The 19266-nt window shown below is 37.7% G+C and overlaps 2 protein-coding genes across 6 annotated transcripts in view; both read left to right on the plus strand.

Moving 5' to 3' along the window:
• Positions 1 to 19266, plus strand: part of LOC123879495 (gastrula zinc finger protein XlCGF57.1-like) — a 30855-nt gene continuing 11589 nt past the window's right edge. For 3 of the 5 annotated variants that reach the window (XM_045927226.1, XM_045927231.1, XM_045927230.1), the window contains exons 1-3: positions 1 to 249; positions 1316 to 1650; positions 5909 to 5957. In XM_045927226.1, the coding sequence (XP_045783182.1) occupies positions 1363 to 1650; positions 5909 to 5957 (337 nt within the window). In that variant the 5' untranslated portion in view covers positions 1 to 249; positions 1316 to 1362. Of the gene's footprint in view, positions 250 to 1315; positions 1651 to 2958; positions 3158 to 3646; positions 5187 to 5908; positions 5958 to 15338; positions 16415 to 19266 lie in introns of those variants that run through there. The other 2 variants (XM_045927228.1, XM_045927227.1) reach the window with 2 other exon arrangements.
• Positions 12288 to 14238, plus strand: LOC123879521 (putative neugrin-like protein DDB_G0288135). Its single transcript, XM_045927278.1, has one exon. The coding sequence runs from the start codon at positions 12758 to 12760 to the stop codon at positions 13484 to 13486; it is 729 nt and encodes a 242-aa protein (XP_045783234.1). The 5' UTR covers positions 12288 to 12757; the 3' UTR covers positions 13487 to 14238.

The following is a 19266-nucleotide window of genomic DNA, read 5'->3' on the forward strand; positions in this document are numbered from 1 at the left end:
AGCAAAAAAAGATGATTGTGATGTAAAGTGCTTTTTTTTTCTGGTGAAATGAATATTATTTTACTTGAGCCCTGTGCTGTATAAATAATAGTGAATTTTGATTTTATTGAGCCTTCATTACTGATAAGAAATTATTGGAAGACAGAGAAGGTGCAACTTTGTGTAAAAAATAATTTTTGTGTTCTATCCAATGTGTTCAAGTTATATTAAACGTGTTAGTTAGTGATTCGTAAACTTTTTTACTAAAAGGTAAATAATTTGCAATACAATTTGTTTGTTTGGGATCACCGGATACCAGTTTTACATTAAGACTTGGGAAGCTTAGGTCTCAAGAGGCCGCAACGCATTTTTGTATACCTTGGACTGAAAAGATACAGATAGACAGATATGGCGGCATCGGGCGGATCGAAGAAAAGCTGATGTCGTTAGCAGATCCTGCGCTAGTGTAGCGTGTCTTCTGCTTCTGCTGTGTATTACTACAGTGGACCCCCGGTAATCCGACAAACATTTTGCAGGACAATGTCGGACTATCGAATTTGTCGGATTATAGAGTACTGCCTTAGACCCCCTATAGTCCGGAATTTTTTACGACAAATTACAAATCCAATAATAAGATTCCATATGTCATACATACTCTAAAGTACAAATCATACTTCACTATGTATGTCAAATTTAGTAAATTCAATAATAATAGACATGTCGGATTACAGGGGGTGCGGGACTAGACAGGGGCCGGATTACCGGGAGCGCACTGTATACTCTTTGACTTAAAGCTTCGTGCGATTTTTTTTAATGCTGTTATTGGTCGAATAATGATGCCTCTACATAAACAATAATTGATAATTATTATAGTAGTGCCCGTGTATAGTACGCGTAACGCGACAAGATGACGTGGCAATCGGGGTGGGGACACCCCCCCCCCACCCACACAGGCCTCATTCTAATGTGGGCATCCCCCCACCTCACATCCTGATTGCTATCTCGAGCTGTTGTGTACTATATACTATGCTTCAAGCCTGCGACTTCATTCAGTCATCAGATGCTAATAATGATATAAATAACTAGCTGACGCCTGCGACTTCGTCTGCTTGGATTTAGGTTTTTAGAAATCCCGTGGGAGCTCTTTGGTTTTCCGGGATAAAAAGTAGCCTATGTGCTAATCCAGGATATTATCTATCTCCATCCTGAATTTCAGCCAAATCCGTCCAGTGGTTTTTGCGTGAAGGAGTAACAAACATACACACACACACATATACAAACTTTCAGCTTTATAATATTATAGTGTGATTAACTGTGTGTTTGTTTTATCTTACAGAACTACCAAGTGTAACAAGTGACCCATGTGAACTAAAAACCTTCAAGATGGAGGACACGACCAAGCAGCCAAGCCTCAACACAGGCCTCATAGTACCCAAAGAGGAGATCATAGAGAATGTAGAAATAACTTACGAAGACGACTGTGAAGACAGCAAAGAGTTTATTGTGCCTAAGGAAGAGTTGTCAAACTCCAGCCTACACCTAGAAGATGAATATGACCAAACTGTGATGCCTATCAAAACTGAACTGACGTTGAGTAAAGAGATCAGTCAGATACGGAGTCAACAAGAGATGCTGGAGCAGGGGGAGTCTTCGGGATACGTAGAGATTAAGGTGAGTGCTTTTTCAATCAACTATGCAGTTACTCAGGTCTATAGAGTGCACTTTGACTTTGCTTAGACTTAAGTTTCAATTAAAACGAGACAGATTTATGCCAACGGCATAATACTGTCTTGTTTGTCTGGTTTGAAAGAACCCACTTACCACCAGGTGAAATGGCAATGAAAAGCTAACATATCAAACGAAAAAGGGATACTTTTAATTCGTTGTCCATCTCACTCTTGAGCATGTTCCGCCCATAAATGTTGATTGCAACAACATGCTCTCACACTGAGCTATATGTTAACGAAGTTTTATTAAAGAAAAACTAGTTATGAAGACTTACGGCCGTATTCACAACGTTACTATGAGGTCTCACAGTGCGCTCGAACGCATAGTGTAGGTTCCACCAATCAGATCATTGTAAATTGACGTGATACAGTCATCTGATTGGTGGAACCGACACTGTGCATTCAAGCGCACTATGAGACCTCATAGTAACGTTTGTGAATACGGGTGTAACTCTTCTGGATCGGGCAGCGTTTTTACTATGCATTTCATATTTGAAATGTAATGATAATATTTTTGAGATTTTTCTATTAGTCTGCTGATTTTGTACGTAAGCCTTATATTTGTTGATGGTCTTTACATTGGAACGCATAGTACAGACTACAGTACTACCACTTACAAACTAATGCTGACAAAAACCGAATGTACACCAATCAAATATAGACTTTATTGCTTCATGTTAAGATTTTAAACACAAGAACAGCAAAGACTCGTGCTATCTCGCTCGTAACTCGCGCGTACAAAACATGGCGCGTAGGCAATTACCAATAGCGGACGGACGCGCGCTATGATTGGCCGAGGCATTTTGGCGCCAAAATAAAATTTCTGCACAGGTACAGTCAGCCTCAGAATTCGAGTAGCAGTAGAATTCGCAAAACTATGTGTATCAAAAACCTGCCGCACTTATGACCTTTTTCTATAAACATTTCACACACACCTAACGCAAGTGCATAACCGTGCCACGGGAATATGATCATTAGAATAGTAAATAATAGAGTATATTATTATTCATGTAAACTTGAATCTTTGAGTGAAGCTTTTGAATCGTTAAAATAATTACCACTGGTTCGGAATGCCTGTCCTACCGAGAATAACCAGCAAGAAACTCGGCCATCACTCGTAAGGGCCGCCAAACAGAACGGCTGTATAGAGGGCGCCGTCTTTTATCGGTCTCGTATTGAAGGTGCTAAACGATTTACGGCCTTTGTCTGTACATCGGTGTGACTTATAAAAGTGGTAGTACTGTACTTGTAGAGCTCACGCCGCCGCCACGTCCACCTGCACGTGGAGACGGAGCGAGTTATCGAGGAGGTGCGGCGGCGCCCGGCGCTGTGGGACCTGTCGGATGCGCTGTACAAGGACCGCGACGCGCGGGCGCGCCTGTGGGTGGAAGTGTTCGAGGAGCTGTTCCCGGGGTATGCTGATGAGGAGGAGCATCGCCAGAAGGACATTGGTGAGTGGTACATGAAGCTTATCATTATGTTACAAGTTAGTGAAAAAGTACAATACAATACAATATTCTTTTTGCAATGTTATAGTACCACCACGAATAACCATAAGATGGAATGCAAAAAACAAATAAGCCTAAATTAAGATGCATTATTTAGTAGTAGTCTATCTTCTGTATACAACTAAAAAGTGTGAGTTGGACTCGCACACGAAGGGTACCATCGTACAAGAAATCAATTTATTTTTATTTTCAGGGCAGCTATTTTGAAGTTTTTTATTATTTATTGTTGTAGCGAAAATAAAAATACACATTCTGTAAAAATTTCAACTCTACTACTTACAGTTCACGAGACACAGCCCACTGACAGACAGACGGATGGACAGCGGTGGCTTAGTTATTAGTTAGATCTTAATATTGTGTCTGTTTGTACAATAAAAGGTATAAACCTTGATTTGAATGGAAGGAAAATTCTATTCTATTGTATCTTTTCAGAGAAAATGGTGCAACAGCGATGGAAAACGGCACGAGATGCTTACATCCGCTGCAGGAACATAATCAAGAACAACTCCTCATCAGAAAGTGGCAGGAAGAAGGTGTACGTGTACTTCGACGACATGAGGTTCCTTGATAAGAAGCACTTGGCTCAAGACGACAGCTGTGACAATCACCAAGCTATTCCAACCGCAAGCAATATAGATGCACCCAGCAAATCCAATCATGAAGTACAGGGAACATCAAATCGTTATACACAAACGGCAAATCGTGGTTCAACGTCAAATTGTGATACATCAACGCCGAAACGTGACACGTCAACGTCAAAACGTGATACATCAACGCCAAAACGTGATACATCAACGCCAAAACGTGATACGTCAACGTCAAAACGTGATACATCAACGCCAAAACGTGATACGTCAACGTCAAAACGTGATAAAACAACGCAAAATCTTGATACGTCAAATCGTGATTCTAGTATGTCAAATCATAGAGCCAGTACTTCAAAACGAGATACATTGGCCATGTATGATACACCTGGACCGTCAATTGATACACAAACGTCAAATGATACACAAAATATATCAAATCAGGATTCACTCCCGCCAAAAAGCACTTTGAATGACGACACAGCATCACAAAGAGTTTTTACAGAAAATCATCCAAACAAACGTCTGAAGAAGGGTCAAAGGAAACGAAAACAAGCAGGCACGGATTTTGAAAAAGAAATGCTCACTATGTTCAGGGAACACACGAAACTTTTTCAAAACGATGACCTAACTTTCTTCATGTCTCTATTACCGATTACTAAGGCGTTTACAAATCACCAGAAATTGGTTTTTCGGTCCGAAATACTCAAAAAGGCAATGGAAATCGAGAATATGCACAATCCTTATGAAACAAAACCTGATTCATCCCATTCATAATCTAATTTTGACTGCTGTTGCATACAACATTTATAGCTCGTTCACACAGGCTGCGTAAGCGTAGACGTAGCGTGTACCATTGCGTTGTAATGTATGGAGCTGTATGAAATATGGCACACCGCTTGCGTAAAGCGTGGACGTATGCGTAACCCGGTGTGTTAGGGGTTTACGCGTGTCACTACGCACGTGTCACGTGTACGCAATTGGTGTGAATCCGCCTTATTTAAGGGCGGGACATACGCAAGAGAGAGATGCGTGATGTTTGAATAACGCAAATCAATATTATATTAATTTTTTACAAATTAATTAATGTTTTTAAATTTTAGAGTATTCACTACTGTTCTAACCAATGTAATAAGCAAAGGACAGACATACTTAATTTATTGATGGGATTACGTAACAGAGAATCCTATGCTAACTTCTCTCCGTGGATAGGGTTTAGTGTGACAGAATGTGCCATATTAGTGTCCCGTATTGTAATGTGCTAGATAGAATAACTCAAAATTTAGAAAACCTCAACACAAAAACCTCTATAAGAAAACTGGAAAAGAGCTGATAACTTTCAAACGGCTGAACCGATTTTCTTCGATTATAGCTAAGATTTAAGAACTTTCGAACACCTTTCAAACAATAAAAACCAAATTAAAATCGGTTCATTTGTTTAGGAGCTACGATGCCACAGACAGATACACAGATACACACGCAGAACTTATAAGTTATATAATGTTGTATAATATGTTAGTATAATGTTGCGTGTGTGTTTTGATTGGATTAAATGTGCTACATAATATGACTACTTTATTTTATTGAACATTCCTGAGTTATCATAACCCTAATGGTTAAGACTTAAGAACTTAAGACATCGGCATACTATGTGGTACTTACTTTTCCTATGGCTTTTAAGCATTTAAATACCATTGGCTTTAACGGTGAAGGAAAATATCGTGAGGTAAAGTTGGTTGATGACTCAAAATACTTAACCCACCAAGTTCCGTCTCTGTCATTTGTATGGAATTACGTAACAGAGACCTCTATACTAACTTCTTTCCGTGGATAGAGTATAGATAGACGGCTTCGTCGAACCTCTGTATGTAATACTAGCTGATGCCCGCGACTTCGTCCGCGTGGATTCAGGTTTTTTTTAAATTCCATGGAAACTCTTTGATTTCCCGGGATAAAAAGTAGCCTATGTGTAATCCAGGATATTATCTATCTCTATTCTAAACAGCCAAATCCGTCTAGCAGTTTTTGCGTGAAAGAGTAACAAACATACATACACACAAACTTTCGCCTTTGTAATATTAGTGTGATCATATCGTTACATCGTTCGCAGGTGGAGCCGGTGGATGAAGCTAGTGTTCCCGCGCCCGAGGCTTCATGCAGTAAGTGATGTTTATAATTTAAGCCGCGGAATTTAAAATAACGTAATAGAAATGGTGTGTACTATCTTTAGTACCGGTACATCGTGTCAAAGGTTTTTAACAACTCATTCTATGCATTCCAAGATATGAAGACAACGCAGTTACTTCGTAACTCTTGTAGTTATCAAAATTTTACCACTAAAATAATTTTATCTACGATCATATCTTAAAATCCTGGTTATGCAATCAAAATGGGTCCTACATATTGACCTAATATTATTAACATAAAACTATAGTATTAAAAACTGATTATCCTTACTAATATCATAAATGCGAAAGTGTGTCTGTCTGTCTATCTTTCTGTCTGTCTGTCTTCTGCTACGTTTTCACGGCCCAACCACTGAACCGATTTTAAAGAAATTTGGTACAGACTTAGGACATATCCCGGGGAAGGACATAGGTTATTTTTTATCCCGGAAAATTCAAGAGTTCCTACGGGATTTAAAAAAACCGAAAACCACGCGGGCGAAGCCGCGGGCATCCTCTAGTAATACATATGTATAAAAAAATTCACTATACAATCGTACGGAATCCTTCGTGTGCGAGTCCCACTTGCACTTGACCGCTTTTTAAGAATAGAGTATATTTATATTCAAGTAAACTCTTACAAATGCTTTTGAATCGTCAAAATAATTTACCACTGGTTCGTAATGCCGTTCCTACCGAGAAGAACCAGCAAGAAACTCGTTTTCACTAGTGTTCTGCGCGTTGACGCTTCATTACCATTTCTATAGTTATTCTGAATTCTGTGGCTGATACAAACACAATGCGCGACCGCAACTACCATTTACTTTACCTTTTTATTCAAGTATGTACTTATAACTTGACTTCACTTATAATTTAAACGTTCAGTTTACGTCTGTTCTTAAAATAGTCGCCAAACATAACCGCTGTTTGGAGGGCCGCCATCTTTTATCTAGCGTCTTGAAGTAATTTGTGCCAGAGACTGAAAGCTCCATGTAACATTCGTAAGTAATTCCAATGGCCGTCAAACAGAACGGCTCTTTTGAGGCCGCCATCTTTTATTGAGGTGTTTTAAAGTAATTAGTGGTATAGATTGAAAGCTGTACGTAACATGCGTAAATGATTAGATTGACCGCTAAATAGAACGGCTGTTTAGAGGGCGCCATCTTGTTTTGAAATACCATGATGATGCAGTCTAAGATGCAATGTCCTTGATAACATTTTCACCTGGTGATACATGACGATGTAGACGAAGATGGAGTGTTAATAGCTGTATCCCTTAATTGCAATCTCACCTGGTGGTAAGTGATGATGTAGTCTAAGATGGAGTGCAGTAGCCCTTGCGTGCAATCTCACCTGATGGCAAGTGATGATGCAGTCTAAGATGGGATGCTGAATCGTTTAGTTGTTCGTCTTTGCTGGTAGGGTGGTAACTAGCCAGAATCCAAGCCTCTCATCAGACGAAACGAACGTATACAATACGTCTAAAGATCAGTTTTGCCTGCGGAACCCTGTTTTATTTGTATTTTTTACTAGAGGATGCGCGCGATAACGTCCGCGTGAATTTAGTTTTTTATAGATCCCGTGGGAACTGTTTGATTTTCTGGGATGAAAGTTGCTTATATCAATTACAGGGACGCAAGCTACCTCGGTACCGAATTTCATACATATCGGTTTAGCGGATGGGTCTTTAGGAATCCCGTAGGAACTCTTTGATTTTCCGGGATAAAAAGTAGCCTATGTCCGTCCCCGGGATATAAGCTAAACCTGTACCGAATTTCGTCTGAATCGGTTACACTGTTGGTCCGTGAAAAGGTAGCAGACAGACAGAACGACAGACAGACTGACAGACAGACACACTTTCGCATTTATAATATTAGTATGGATTTTATTATTTGTCGGCGACGCATTTTAAGTATATGTTGTGGTCGCGCTTTGTGCATTTTTGTGTGTGTGTGTGTGTGTGTTTAATATGTTGTGTCATGTGTCCACTAGCAATTGAACTTGCAGAAGTTCCAGCAAGTTACTTGCGTGTCACTTGTGTGTTAACATTCGCGCAAGAAATTGCGGATGTTACTTTTTAAAAGGGATGAGAGCCAGTGTGGATGGCGGTTTGAAAAAAAAAATAGTTTTTTTTTTGTTATTTTGGTTATTGTCCACCTTAATGAAAAAGCTTGCAGATATTGAAACTGCTACAAAACTTGCCAATGGACACTTGATCTTTGATACAATGGCCGACAAACAACCTGAGCAAAGGCGCAGTGTCTATTTTTAGGTTCCTCTGGCGAGCCGAAGAGGTTGCGGGTTGTATAACTAAAATTTTAAGTTTTCAAAATAACCCCCCCACTGCGGGGATCTTTTTCGGCCCGCACACAAAAATCCATTATTTTATTTCCAAAGGTATAGAGTGTGTATATTTCAGTTCCGAATTTTTTTTTTCAGCACGCATATTATAGCGCTTTAAATCCGCCATTTTGTTTTTTTTTTAATTCTTTGTAGCCAGTGCCACTCGCGCCATCAAGACGAATCTAATGACAAATCATTTATCAAAATCGGCTTAGCCCTTGAGTAATTACGAGTAAACATACATACATACAGGTCAGATACATGGGTAACCCTCATTTTGGGTTTCCCCGCAGTCGGGTAAAAACCATTGACTGATTGGTAGAACATTTGCCCCTTATTTCCCGTGTTGTGTTACATTTGCCCCACTATGCCGCCGTTTGCTCAAGTTTTTTACCGGTCACTATTATAGAGCGCTCCGATCAAAATATTTCAACTCTGAACATGAGGGATATAATATGACTGCAGTGTGGCTTATCTCATCATCAGGATCAGCCCTCGCCGGCTCACTACAGAGCACGGGTTTCCATAGTCTACCGCGCTGGCCAAGTGCAGATGGCAGACTTCACACACCTTTGAGAATATTACGGAGAACTCTGAGGCATGCAGGTTTCCTCACGAGGTCTTCCTTCACCGTTAAAGCAAGTGATATTTAATTGCTTAAAACGTACAGTTAGTACGTAACTCGGAAAAGTTAGAAGGTGTCTGCCTTAGACTTGTCTATGACCTGCGCAAACCGCCATTTTGCAACTGTACTATTCTATCTCTCGATGCCAATCCTATTCCTTCGTTTATGTATAAGGACTACTGGCTAGATTTTAATTTAGATTTAGAATGCACTATATTGTAGCTATATAGAGAGGCATATTCGCCAAGCGAATACTCTCTTAAAATAAAGATTAAAAAAAAAACTGTACTATACTATAGATCGTTCCAACGAATAGTTTATATGGCGTTATGTTGGCTCCCCTGTCTATCTAAGTCATTGGCACCATATTGGCATGAGAAGACGCAGATTTTGTTTATTTTCATTTGCTATTCATTTCATTCATTCAGGAAAATCAAATGGAAATAAACAAAATCTGCGTCTTCTCATGCTAATATGGTGCCAATGACTTAGACAGACAGGGGAGCCAACATAACGCCATAGGAACTATTCGTTGAAACGATCTATATACATTTACATGAAGGAATGTCATCCCGAGGAAATGTAGCATGATTGTAACCTAATTAATACATAATCGATACAATTAACACTTAAGCTGATATTTATAGAGCCAACTTTGACTTTGCTCAGACTAAAGACACTGTTAAAACGAGACAGCGTTATACCGCCGGCATAAATCTGTCTCGTTTTAACTGGAACTTAAGTCTAAGCAATGTCCAAGTGCGCTCTTTAGATTTCAACCTTAGACAACAGTTCAGCTGTCTGAAAGGTATCTTGACCTTGAAGCTGCGCAGTGAGTGATTTATTCTATTTGGTACTGTCTATAATAGTGCGAACTGTATACCTCGTCTTAGCTCGCTGGATAATATCAGTGGGTACCTTCTATGTTACTATGCTCTCCTGGTACTTTATTTATGTGAACTACCAGTTTGGTGTTATGTTAGAAATCCTCTAAATGTACCTGCGCAGTGGGTGATTTATGGTTCTATTTGGTGGTGTAAAGACTGCGGTGGTGTCTATAACAGTATAGCTGTTAGTGTAATAAAAATTAAATTAAAAATTTAAAAAACCCCCGACACATAAACCTCTAAAAAGTAAAAAAATAATAGGTAAGTATGTATGGGCCCTTTAAGAATAGTATAAATAGTAAAGTTTTTATCCAAGCGCTCGTTGCGCCAGGGGACCGCTACCTATCATAAACTATGAAAGTCATCTGTTGTAGAAAGAATAGTCTTTAGCGGTCCCCCGACGCAACGAACGCTTGGATAAAAACTTTACTATTTATACTATTCTTAAAGGGCCCATACATACTTACCTATTATTTTTTTACTTTTTAGAGGTTTATGTGTCGGGGGTTTTTTAAATTTTTAATTTAATTTTTATTTCACGCTTTTTAAACTTTTATTCATAAATTACCGTTTATTTGTGCCATTCTAAAACCCAATTTCTATAATAATATAAATCCAATAAGGCAGCTAATATCTCTTCAAAAGTAACCTCAATGTTATGTTAATTATACGTTCCATGAAATATTTTTGACCGAACATCACTAAATCAAGAATTATCTGAATGACTCACATAGTTTAACACGACCAAAACGAAATATCTGTTTCTAACATGTCGTTGCTTTAAAAAGGTACCCATTTTACGTAGTCGTATAATAGTTCGCTTTTCAAGATATACCTACGATTAAATTGAAATCGACTTTCACCCGATGAAATAAGGAATAAATTGGCTTGTATTTCATTTTGTTTGTTATTGCATGTAAAATTTTTATTTGACATAACTTTCAAAAACCGGTCAAGTGCGAGTCTGCCTCACACATGAAGAGTTCCGTACAAGTTTTTTTTAATGTAATGACAATTCAGTTGTCGGATTTTTCTGTTTACTTGGGCCACAGGAGTAGAGTACTTGGGCTATAAGATATTGCTACCTGCCTTTCATGATTCTACGTAAACGGGAAGTACCCAATTTATAAGTTTTGATTCTCTTGAAAGATGACACACAGACAGACAACGAAGTGGTGAAGGAAAACACCGTCAGGAAACCTGCATGCTTAAGAGTTGGCCATAATGCTCCCTCAAAGGTGCGTGAGGTGTGCCAATACGTGCTTGGCCAGTGTGGTAGCTTCTCATTCTGAGAGGAGACTTGTGCTCAGTAGTGAGCCGGCGATGGGTTGATCCTGATAATGATGAATTTTAAACGTATTTTGTCAAAGTAAATAAGCTGAGTTCAAGCAGATAAAATATAAAGAAAGTGCGCCTAATGCATCATCCAAACCTGCGCGACAAAGCGACTACGATGCGGGAACCTCAGCTGCGCGGTGGGTCATCGCCTATATTTACGATATTTAATGGTGCCATGCACACCTACGCGACTACAACAGTCGAGGCTACATCTTTTTTTTTTCTACAGATACCTACTGAACCCTAAAAATAGTTTGACTATGGTTTGGGTTTGGGTTGATTGTTCGTGGCCTTTGGTTGACTGTTGGATATTATAATTGAATTGATGTTTTCTCGTTTAACTGTGATTATAATATTTTATAAATTAGAAACTCCACGCCTACGATCCAAAGTATCGGAGTTTTCCAAAACATTATTTTCAAATAAATAATTATGTATCTAAGCAACGTCCATCTTGACAGCTTGACATTTGCCAATTGAAATAATAGTATGAACCTCTGTTACAATAGTGAAAGATCCCAGGGACACCAGCCGTCACGTATTTTCTGACGAACGAAATGTGGACGATTGAGTAGTGTTAGTATGTACTAAGAACGCATGCCTACAGACCTGCTAGCTTGCTTAGACGGCCAATTTTCAGGTATCAGGTAATCAAGGTACATAAATACATTACTTACCTCACGTAAATTCTCCAATTTTTTTTTAATTTTTAGCTGTTTTTTTAAATATTAATAATTAATTGACATAAGTAAACTATAAGAGAGTGAGAGAGAAGTCAATATATCCTAATACATGTCTTACTCAGTCTCATGCGCGTAGATAATGATGCCCTCGCGCTCAAACCCACAGAGGCATTAAAATTGAATTTAGGGGATGATTGGCCCTCTGGATCGGTCTGTCTTCTTGTAAAAGGTTTTAAAATAGTTGTCTGGTGGACATATATAAAAATGGAGCATCAGAATTTACGTGCAGTTAAGTAATTACTTATTTTGGGAGCTTTAAAGCGTCTGCAAAGCAATACGGCCGACGCGGGAAGTGTCTGGGAGTATTGGCGACATATTTTTAAGGATATTGCCTAAAATATACGTAAAAATCAGTTTGGAGAATTTACGTGAGTTAAGTAATGGAGGGCGCTGGAGTGCGCAACGCAAACATTATCTCTGTGTTACTTGTACGATTAAAAATAGTTACAGTGTGATATGAGACATATTAGGTGAAAAATTACGGGAAATAATGAAAAGGAAATAAAGTTTTATAAAATTTTTACAAGAAAACCATACAATAACAAAAGAAAACAGTGCAAAAGTGAATAAGCAAAGTGTTACAAAACTGTCACATTAGTGCCTAAAACAAAATAATACAGATACAAGAACTAAGTAGAAGTAATTTAATACAAATAAAAATAGAAATAAAAGTGGTTATCGCAGATAATTTCAATAAAAATTACAATAACCTTAAAATCTTACAACGGATTTTTTCGGCGTCATGTCGGTAAAGCAGTAATCATAGTCAGAGAACTTAGCCGCGGCCGGCTATTTGTTACCTACGTGCTGTCGAGTTTTTAAAATAAATATTGCATGTTTTAGTACTACCTATTTGAAATGGAAGAAATAACTGAAATACTAAAAAATATACAGCTTGAGATGCAAACTCAAAAAGAAGAACTACACATTTTTGAAAAAAGTATAACGGAATCCATAAACAACAACATAAACCAAAAATTTTCGGAAATCGAATCAAAATATACTGAATTAAACAATAAAGTCGAAGAACAAGAAAAACGTATAGATCTAATAGAAAAATATATAAGAAGAAAAAATTTGGTAATTTTTGGAATCGAGGAGAAGGAAAAGGATTATCATGATTTAACGAAGGAAGTTTTGACACTAATCAATGAAAAAATGTCAGTTGAGTTAAATACTTCAGAAATAGAATCTCTTCACAGAAAAGGCAAGAAGGGCGACAAGATAAGGCCAATAATATTGTCTCTTACCACTGTAAGTAAAAAGATACAAATAATTAAATGCAAGAACACTTTAAATAATACTCCTTATTATATAAAAGATGATTATCCACAAAAAATATTAAAAGAAAGGATAACTCTCAATGAAAAAGTAAAGAAATTAAGAAACGAAGGAAAAAACGCTATACTTAAATACAACAAAATAATAATATTAAATGAAGGAATACAACAGTCAAGAAACAAAAGAAATCTGCAGGAATCTCCAGAAAACAGTTTTAATAATCAAAACCAACGCAAATTAAAAATGCCCCTCCCAAAACGTCATTTTAAGAAAAGTAAAAATTCAAAAGTAAATACAATTCATTAGCTCCCAGTCCAGGTGGTCGCTGTGGGAGTCTCAGACCAAAACCCTCACATCAAAATCATATCCTATACTTACTATACTCCTTACTTGAATGTAAGAGTAGGTACCTATGTAAGATTTAAATGTGTACTGATGGAGGAGGCCTATACCCACGAAAGGGTAACCCAATAAAGGAAAACTGAGGATGTTAAGTTAAGCATAGTATTGTATAATCATACTTATATAAAACATAGTTAAAATTATAAAATGTTACCTATAATAAAAGTTACAGCAAAATGTTATAGTAAAATAATAAAATATCGAATATTATATATAATATATATATATATATATATACCTAAAGCATTCTTAGTTACTATATTTTCCTTGTAAAGGCGAACATAGATATTGATTCTGAAAAAAGAAAAAGGTACATATTTTAGGCCTACTAATCACAAAACTATTTATTACGTAACTTGACAACAATGTACCTAATAAGTTAAGAATTATAATTAAAAACAGCATAGCTGAATAAAGAATAAATTAGCTTTTTCACTATTTTTTGTTTTAACTGTATAATTTATTGTATTTAAAAAGAAAGTAGTAATTTATTGTTTATGTTATGTATCAATAGTTTCATATACTATGCCAAACAGCTGATGATAAAATACTATCACGATTTGAACTTGATGTATAAAACACTTAACTATGTATTTATTATTTTTTGCCAGTATGTATAGTAACAGAATTCAATGAACTGAACTAATAAAGCATATCTACCTATTGTAATAAAATAAAATAATCTTATCATGGGCCATAAAAAAAAAAAAAAAAAAAAAAAAAAAAAAAAAAAAAAAAAAAAAAAAAAAAAAAGTAATGGTTTTATGTACCTTGATTATCAGATACCTGAAAATTGGCCGTCTAAGCAAGCTAGCGCGTAGGCTAGGCATGCTTTCTTAGTACTTACTAACACTACTCAATCGTACATATTTCCTGTGTCAGAAAATACGTAACCTCTGGTGGTCCTGGGATAAAAGTAATAAGAAAACCAGAAAAGAGCTGATAACTTCCAAACGGCTGAACCGATTTTCTTGAATTATAGCTAAGAACACTCTCGATCAAGCCACCTTTCAAACAAAAAAAACTAAATTAAAATCGGTTCATTCGTTTAGGCGCTACGAGGCCACAGACAGATACACAGATACACAGATACACAGATACACACGTCAAACTTATAACACCCCTCTTTTTTTGGGTCGGGGGTTAAAAAGGTATCTGATCTTGAACCTGCGCAGTGGGTGAATTATCTTTATAAAGTAAAAGCCTTAGCTCGCTGGATGATATCATTAGGTACTTTCTATGTTACTATGCTCTCCTGGTCCTTTATTCATGTACTATAAGTATAAACTAAAATTAGTGTCACGTTCAAAACTTGTTAACCTTATACGTGCGCAGTGGGAGATTATCCATCTATTTAGTGTTGCGTTCAAAAACACTTGAACCTGTGCAGTGGGTGAATCATCGTTTTATTGGCGTAAAGTGAGGTGACATGAATTTGTTATAACATTCCTCGTGAAATATCATATGCATTCATATGCTCTTGTAAAAAGCATATTATACAATTGAAGATTATCTAAATGATAAAAGAGCGTAGATTCGCTCTTGCAATGCGCGGGACTTCAATTACTCGGCATAATATTGTATATCAAATCTTTGAAAAGAGCAACCGCCGAGTTTCTTGCTGGTTCTCCTCGGTAGGAAAGGCTTTTCGAACCAGTGGCAGATGCATTTGACGATTCTTAAGCACTTGTAAAAGTCTAATTGAATAAAAAATATTTTTATTTTATTTATTTTATGCCAGATATTTTATTTTCAGACTCATCTCAACCAAAGGAATTGAAGCTGAAAGGAAAACGCGGTCTCGCCTCCGCAAAACCCCGCACTTCCAAACAGTTCTACTGTTGCAAACTATGCCCCAAAATGTTGCTACACAAAACAACTTTCAAAAGTCATTTGAAGACTCACTGTGTAAAACTGACACAACAGAATCATTCCACACACAAGGATCCGACACACGAGAATCATTCGACACACGAGAATAATTCTATACACGAGAATAATTCGACACACGAGAATAATTCGACACACCAGAATAATTCTACACTAGAGAATAATTTCACACACGAGAATCGTTCGACAGACGAGAATCATCCGACACACGAGAATAATTCGACACACGAGAGTCATTCTACACACGAGAATCATCCGACACACGAGAGTCATTCTACACACGAGAATCATCCGACACACGAGAAACCTGACATTAAAGAGAAAACTTTTCCTTGCAATGTGTGTAACAAGAAACACAATCGCAAATACAAATTAACGAATCACATGAGAACACATAAAGAGATTATTGTGTTCATCTGTCGAGTGTGTAAGCTAAAGTTTACAAGAAAGACGCATTTGCTGGGTCACATGGCGATACATCCTGACGAAATACCTTTTGAGTGTGAACGTTGTGACATGAAGTTTAAGAAAGAAAAGCACTTGAAAGACCACAGACAAATCCACGCTGGCAATAGATTTTCGTGTGATTTTTGCGATGAAAAGTTCACACAAAAGAAAGATTTGACTGCTCACGCGACGGTACATATCGAAGAGAAACCTTGCTGTTGTGAGGTCTGCAAGGTTTTTGAAACCCAGAATTTCTCAAGTTTTCTCATGAAACATCTTCCAAACAAGACGGCCTTCGCTTGCAAGTTATGTCAAGTTCAATTCACGCATCAAAATCATTTGAACCACCACATGAAGGTGCATGGAAAGAAATCTTTTTCGTGTATACTATGCAAGCGGAAATATGCAAGGGAACATCATCTGAAGGAGCATATGAGGTCTTGCCAGTGGAACTGATTGCAGCCAAGCGTATAAGGAACCGTAGAAATAATTTTTCACAACAATACATAGCATAATATTAAAATAGTTGTTTTATTGAATGTATAACGCGTACGATTTCAGAACGCTCCACCATGGCCACTATGGTGAAGTCATAGCTGTCAATATGATTTAGGTAGAGTTAGCAATAAACTACAAGTTTACAAAATAACTAATCTCGAATGAAAATCGGAATGCAGCTCTTCAACTTCCACTGATGTCAGCATCATTCAGAAATAGTAATTGCTGACAGCTGTCAGTCAAATCCACTAAATCCGGGCTCTTTTACTTATCTTTTTATTGCGGAATCTGTAATATGCATGTCTGTATATATAAAAGGAAAAGCTGACTAACTGACTGACTGATCAACACCTACCTCAAACTGCTGGACGGATCGGGCTATTTTCCAGGTAGCTACATGACGTAAACATCCGCTAAGAAAGGATTTTTTGAAAATCCAACTCCTAAGGAGTAAAATAGGAGTTTGAAATCTGTGTAGTCCACGCGGACGAAGTCGCGGGCTTAAGCTAGTTTTATACAAGTAAAAATTTTACCTTTCAGGCAGTCCCTTACCGGAGAAAGAGTTGCCAGTACTGGGTCAGCGCGGCGCAAATGATGGCAAACCCTACCGTTGCCATTTTTGTGACTACAGGTGTAAATTCAAAAGTAAACTAGTTTTACACGCCAGGACTCACACTGGCGAAAAGCCGCATTCGTGTGGACTATGCCAGATGAGATTTTCACACAAATCCAGCTTAATCAAACACTCGAGGACTCATTCCGGAGTAAAACCATACGCTTGTACGCTATGCCAGAGTAAATTTGCTCAACTAAATCATTTAAGCACTCACATGAAAACACACACCGGCGAAAGACCGTTCTCTTGTGACGAGTGCCAGGCGACATTTACAAAAAAATATCATCTGGCTAACCACATGAACGGCCACACAGGTTATAAACCTTATTGTTGTGACGTATGCCAGGTTAGATTTGGTAGGAAATATTATTTGACTACCCACATGAGGACTCACACTAGGGAAAAGCCATTTGCCTGTGAACTTTGCCACGCTAGATTTACATGTAAAAGTCATTTGACTCGCCACATGAGGACTCACACTAGGGAAAAGCCATTTGCCTGTGAACTTTGCCACGCTAGATTTACATGTAAAAGTCATTTGACTCGCCACATGAGGACTCACACTAGGGAAAAGCCATTTGCCTGTGAACTTTGCCACGCTAGATTTACATGTAAAAGTCATTTGACTCGCCACAACCATAATTTACACTGATAACAAATCTTCTCTTATGACCAGTATTGTATGTTTACTAAATTATATGTTTTATTACCTTTCTTATCCATACTTAATATTATAAATGCGAAAGTGTGTCTGTCTGACTGTCTGCTACCTTTTCACAGCCCAACAGTTTAACCGATTCTGACGAAATTTGGTACAGGGTCAGCTTATATAGCGGGGACGGATGTAGGCTACTTTTTATCCCGGAAAATCAAAGAGTTCCCACGGGATTCCTAAAAACCCATCCGCTTAACCGATTTGTATGAAAGGTACCGAGGTAGCTTACGTCCCTGTAATTGACATAGGCAACTTTTTATCGCGGAAAATCAAACAGTTCCCACGGGATCTTCAAACCTAAATCCACGCGGACGAAATCGCGGTCATTCTCTAGTATGATATAAGTCAGAGAAAAAATCAAGAGAATGTTTTAATTACCAGAAGTAAATTGTACGAGTAAGTGTCTGGCAATATGCAAAAACTCATTATTTTATACTCAGGCAGTTTGAACTGTACGTTGATACTTGGTACGTCAGTCAGTCAGTCTATCCCTTTACATACACAGTGTAACATAGTTGTTAAGTGCTGCGGGTTTGTATGTTACAATATTGTGAATATTTATGTTCAAAATAAAATACTTAGTAAAAAAATATCGTTTTTTTATTTCCATGTTAAGATGCTCCTCATAGGTTCCAAGTCATGCTTAAGAAAATGCTATTTCAATCGGCATTTATGGGCGGGAGGTATGCTAGAGAGAGATGCGCGATGTATCGATAACGCAAAATCAACATTTGGTATTATTGATAGTCCGTCCGTCCGTCCGTCTGTCTGTCAGTGGGTTGCATCTTATGAACCGTAATGGATTGAGAGTTGAATTCACAGGATGTGTAATTTCTACTGTTATTAAAACAGTGACAGTAACAAAATGTAGGCGTTTTTGGAAATCGTGCGTTGCCACGCAACAAAACATGCAAGCCACAAGTTTGCAATATTTGCTATTACAATAATATAAACTCAAAAGCGTTTTATTCTTACACATAGTTACTCACATTGGTGAGAAACCTAACTCGTGTGAACGGTGCCTAATGCAATGCATACATAAAATAATTAGTTTGAATGCTCACATCACTGACTGGGGAGAGACCTGTGACTGCATTCGAATATGAAATGAGGCTTAGGCTGCATCGTTACTTGCCAGCCGGTCTGATTGTAGCCAAGCGCTAGTCTTTACACTAAAAAAACCCAGCCAAGTGCGAGTCAGACTCGCACACCGAGGGTTCCGTACTCGGGTATTTTTCCCGACATTTTGCACGATAAACCAAAAACTATTATGCATACTTCAGTTTACAATAATATGCCATACTATACAAGCAATTGCAGCCCCGCGATCTTCGATAATCGTAATCTTCGATTGTGTAATAAGCTTTTGCCAGGAGCATACTCTTAATGGATTTTTTAAACTTTTGTGAAGGCAAGTCTAATATTGACTGTGGAATCTATACTAATAAATAAAATTGGAGTGTCTGTCTGTAATTTCGAAATAACTACCACATATTAAGGTCATATGGTTATTTGAAC

This window comes from Maniola jurtina, chromosome 28 (assembly GCF_905333055.1).
Source record: "Maniola jurtina chromosome 28, ilManJurt1.1, whole genome shotgun sequence".
Taxonomy (NCBI): domain Eukaryota; kingdom Metazoa; phylum Arthropoda; class Insecta; order Lepidoptera; family Nymphalidae; genus Maniola; species Maniola jurtina.